General features: G+C 33.2%; 1 protein-coding gene across 2 annotated transcripts; it reads left to right on the top strand.

Moving 5' to 3' along the window:
- The first annotated feature begins 720 nt into the window (after nucleotides 1-720).
- LOC126698734 (glycine-rich protein 5-like) lies at nucleotides 721-3,873 on the top strand. 2 transcript variants are annotated; one of them, XM_050396149.1, is made up of 2 exons: nucleotides 721-1,107; nucleotides 3,481-3,873. In XM_050396149.1, the coding sequence occupies exons 1-2, from the start codon at nucleotides 801-803 to the stop codon at nucleotides 3,612-3,614; spliced, it is 441 nt and encodes a 146-aa protein (XP_050252106.1). In that variant the 5' UTR covers nucleotides 721-800; the 3' UTR covers nucleotides 3,615-3,873. The 2 variants fall into 2 exon arrangements, with proteins under 2 accessions (XP_050252106.1, XP_050252108.1); XM_050396151.1 differs by having other exon boundaries at nucleotides 722-1,038.
- Nucleotides 3,874-4,527: the final 654 nt, after the last annotated feature.

Below are 4,527 nucleotides of genomic sequence, written 5' to 3'. Positions count from 1 at the left end.
AAAAAAATTGTGAAGTTTATTATTTCTTCTAGACTTAAGCATTTAAATTATAATGAAATATTTAGTTTTATTTTAGGAAAATGTTTAGTGTGCATCCCTTAATGCATATAGTACATATACTCTTTAAAAAAAAAAAAAGAACCGTGGCTTCAAGTCATGGTTTTAAATTTTAGAACTGTAATTTCAAGTCATTGTATTACATTTTATTTATGTTACATTTTATTTTTTAGAAACTATATCTACTATGTATGCAAATGTGTGTAACGGAGGCTCCTCTTTATTTTAAGAGTAATTTTGAGATCATAAATTATTCTATAATAATGTTTTTATCAAATTTCTAACATAACAAACTATGAATAATTAATTTTCACTTATATATGATCCATCATTTTGTTTTTCTTCATCAATCATCTTCTGCCAATTTACAATGGCATATGACAAGAAATTTCAAAATTTTTTGTAAATCTAGACTTTTCTTTATTTTAACCGGGGCCTACGTGCTAGGAGACCGGTCAACACAACGTACAAACGAGGTCATACATGATACATCTCTAAACAAGGTTCCGAAAGCTTATGCTTGAATCCATTGTGACGATGAGCATAACATCTTGGCCATGGACAGCAAACTTCTGAACTCGCATTTAATCTCATTTACTACTCCCAACTGTCACTTACTCTCTTTTGGCCTATAAAAAGTGACCCCCAGCAGTGTGGTTTCATCAGGTACTCTAAAACAGGGCGACAGTAAAGAGAGAGAGAGAGAGTGTGAGAGATTGATAGTGATTGAGAGAGGAAGAGAGATGACAAGGTGGTGTATCATGGTGATTCTTGCTCTTGCTGTAGTCCACACTACAGCAAGAACTGTGCCAAGTGATGCTGGCCTCGACGACCAAAAGAACTTCGTCTCATTCGGTGGGGTTGGCGGCTATTCCGGACTTGGCGGTAATGGACTTCCCTTTGGTGGAGTTGGTGGAGCTGCTGGGATTGGTGGAGGACTTGGAGGTGGAGATGGAGGTGGCTTAGGTGGAGGACTTGGAGGTGGCTTAGGTGGAGGACTTGGAGGTGGAGGTGGCTTAGGTGGAGGACTTGGAGGTGGATCTGGCTTAGGTGGACTCGGTGGTCTTGGTGGTTTGGGTGGTATTGGTGGTGGTGTTGGCGGTGGAGCCGGTGGTGGCGCTGGAGGTGGGAACGGTGTTCTTCCATTCCCTTGAGCTTGAAGTTTGGCATTTAAATTTAGCTTATGATCTACGACTACTAGTGTTTTTAACTTATTTAGTGTGTTGGCAGTTAAGTTAGTTGTGTGAGAACGATATGTCTTAGTACTTTGTTGTGTTTCCTTATGTCTACGTTCGTAGTCAAAAGACTCAAAAATAATAGCTTGTAAAGTGTTTCCATTTGTAGTCTTTGAGTTACTTAGGTTTTTATGGCCTTGTAACGTTTCTGCATTCAAACATTATCGAAATACGTACATTGCGTTGTGTGACATTTTCTATCTTCGTTTCATTTTTTTCACTTTGATGTTTACGAAAGAATTCAGAAATTCATTTCATGACTCTAAAATGCTTGAGCTTCCATGCATAGCAAAATTGCCCCCTTTTTTTTTTTTCAGTCAGAGATTCAGAAAGCAATCCCCTACAGGTTAAACCTCACTTCTACTTTTAAAGAAATTTAGGATCTGTTTGGATCCGCTTATTTTGCTGGCTGAAACTAAATATTACTATAGATAATTAAAATAGTACAGTGAAACTTATAAATAGTATCAAAAAGTGTAATGAAACCCATAAATAATTGCAAAAATAAGTTAAATAATAAAATAAGTTAGCAAAAAATAAAATAGCCAATTAGACATTTATGGTTAATTTACAGGCAGTAACGAACCAAGATTTTGTTTTTTGGGAGCCGAAGTATGGTGATAGAAAATAAACACTTTAGAAGAAATACTCTAAAATATTTTATATAAAAAAATATACTTTAAAACAAATGGAGCAATCACGACAAACATGCGCATGCAGGCTTAAATATATAAGAGTTACAATAACCTGATTGTAGTATATGTGTGAAAATGTTAGGTACAAAATTATTCATCTCCTTTTAGCTTCAATGCATATAAAATAACTTGATCATGCATTTTATTAGAAAGATATTGAGGCTGATTAAATGATGTTTATTTAGTTTTTTTTTTCTTCAAATAAAGTTTAATTATTCTAATTATATACTCCACAAAAATGGTACACTGATAATATTAATAAATATATTACTATCTTTCAAATTAAAAACACAATACAATTTTGTAATTTTTTTGAAATGGTAAATTGTAATTAATATAACATCATTTCACATAAGACTAACACTAAACAATGTATGAGTTCTAAGTAGCTTAATTGGATAAATCTCTTGTTGTTAAATAAAAAATCTAGGATTTAAAATCCATTTACATTAAAAATTAATTGATTTTTTGACATGATAATAAAGAACAAAAATCTTGGAACGAACATTATATAATAATTGAAATTTTATCGTTTTAGTATCTATAAAAAAGATACTAACATTACATCTATTATAATTCATTTATAGAAAAAATTAATAGATGCCATAAGAGCATTAGTTTAGAAAATATTTTTAAAAACTTTTTATAGGAAAAGAAAAAAAAATAACTAACTTTTTTGAAATTTTTTTATATTTTTCATGAAAGTAGTATTAAAAATTTCATAAAATAACTAATTAATAAATATCCTAAAAACACCTGTTAACCGAATCTTTCATTTATAACCTTTTATTTTATTTTTTGTTTTTGATGAACTACATTTATAACCTATTATCTTTATAGTTAAGAAAAAAATTATGAAATTTATTATTTCTTCTAGACTTAAGTACTTAAGTTATAATCAAATATTATTTTTAATTTAAGAAAATGTTTAGTGCACATACTTTAATGTACACATAATACATACTCTCTAAAAAGAAGAGAAACTGAAGCACAACTTTCATTTTTGCTTTTTAGAACAAGGTTCCAAAGCTTATTCTTGAATATATTGTGATGATGACCATAAAATCTCGGCCATGGACAGCAAACTTCTGAACTCGCATTTAACCTCACTTACTACTCCCAACTGTCACCCATTTCTGTTTTGGCCTATAAAAGGTGACCCCCAGCAGTGTGGTTTTCATCAGGTACTCTAAAACAGGGCGACAGTAAAGAGAGAGAGAGAGAGTGTGAGAGATTGATAGTGATTGAGAGAGGAAGAGAGATGACAAGGTTGTGTATCATGGTGATTCTTGCTCTTGCAGTAGTCCACACTACAGCAAGAACTGTGCCAAGTGATGCTGGCCTCGATGACCAAAAGAACTTAGTCTCATTCGGTGGGGTTGGCGGCTATTCCGGACTTGGCGGTAATGGACTTCCCTTTGGTGGAGTTGGTGGAGCTGCTGGGATTGGTGGTGGACTTGGAGGTGGAGGACTTGGAGATGGATCTGGCTTAGGTGGAGGACTTGGAGGTGGATCTGGCTTAGGTGGACTCGGTGGCCTTGGTGGTTTGGGTGGTCTTGGTGGTGGTGTTGGCGGTGGAGCCGGTGGTGGCGCTGGAGGTGGAAACGGCGCTCTTCCATTACCTTGAGCTTGAAGTTTCGCGTTTGAGTTTAGCTTATGATCTACTAGAGTTTTAACTTATTTTTAGTGTGTTGGCAGTTAAGTTAGTTGTGTGAGAACGAAAATGTTTTTTTAGTACTTTGTTGTATTTCCTTATGTCTACGTACGTAGTCAGAAATAATAGTTTGAAAGGTGTTTCCATTTGTAGTCTTTGAGTTACTTAGGTTTTTATGGCCTTGTAACGTTTCGTATTGAAACATTATCGAAATACATTGCTTTGTGTGACATTTTCTATCTTCGTTGGTTTATTTATTTATTTTTGATGTTTACGTAAGAATCCAGAAAGTCATTTTATGTCTCTAAAATGCTTGAGCTTCCATGCATAGCAAAGTTGCCCTTTTTTCTCAGTCAGTGGCAAATTGGCAATGTTGATTCAGAAAGCGATCCCTGCAGGTTAAGCCTCACTTCTACTCTCGAAGATTTATTTTTAATTTACAGGCAGTGACGAACCAAGATTTTATTTTTTGGAAGCCGAAGTATTGTTAATTTTAGAAGAAATTCTCTAAAATATTTTATATATAAAATAAATAAACAAAAATCCTTTTAAACAAATGGAGTAATCACAACAAACGGGCGCATGCAAGCTAAGCCTCTGTGCGGGAAGCGCATTTTGCACATTTATCAGCTGAAACATTTTTTATGTGGGTCCTGTATACTGTTTATGCAACCCACAAGTATTTTCATTTAGTAGTTTTTTCTTTAAAATTGAATCTTACGACACTATTTACATATTTAAAAATTATTTTATTACGGTATTTTTAGTTTCCAATTTTCAACAATAAGTAATATCTAAACAAACCCTTTGAATGGAATGTATTATCATTTTTATTAATTATTAAAAAACACTTTTTGAATTATATGTTATTAAGTAGTAAATTAAT

This window comes from Quercus robur, chromosome 9 (genome assembly GCF_932294415.1).
Source record: "Quercus robur chromosome 9, dhQueRobu3.1, whole genome shotgun sequence".
NCBI lineage: Eukaryota > Viridiplantae > Streptophyta > Magnoliopsida > Fagales > Fagaceae > Quercus > Quercus robur.
This window is presented reverse-complemented; position numbering and strand designations above follow the sequence as displayed.

What these genes read in the sequence shown, in the direction of transcription:
- LOC126698734 (XM_050396149.1), top strand. Translation starts at nt 801, where the DNA reads ATGACAAGGTGGTGTATCATGGTGATTCTTGCTCTTGCTGTAGTCCAC. An exon ending in TGGAGGTGGATCTGGCTTAG is followed by an intron (nt 1,108 to 3,480) that starts GTGGACTCGGTG and finishes GATCTGGCTTAG; the next exon opens with GTGGAGGACTTGGAGGTGGA.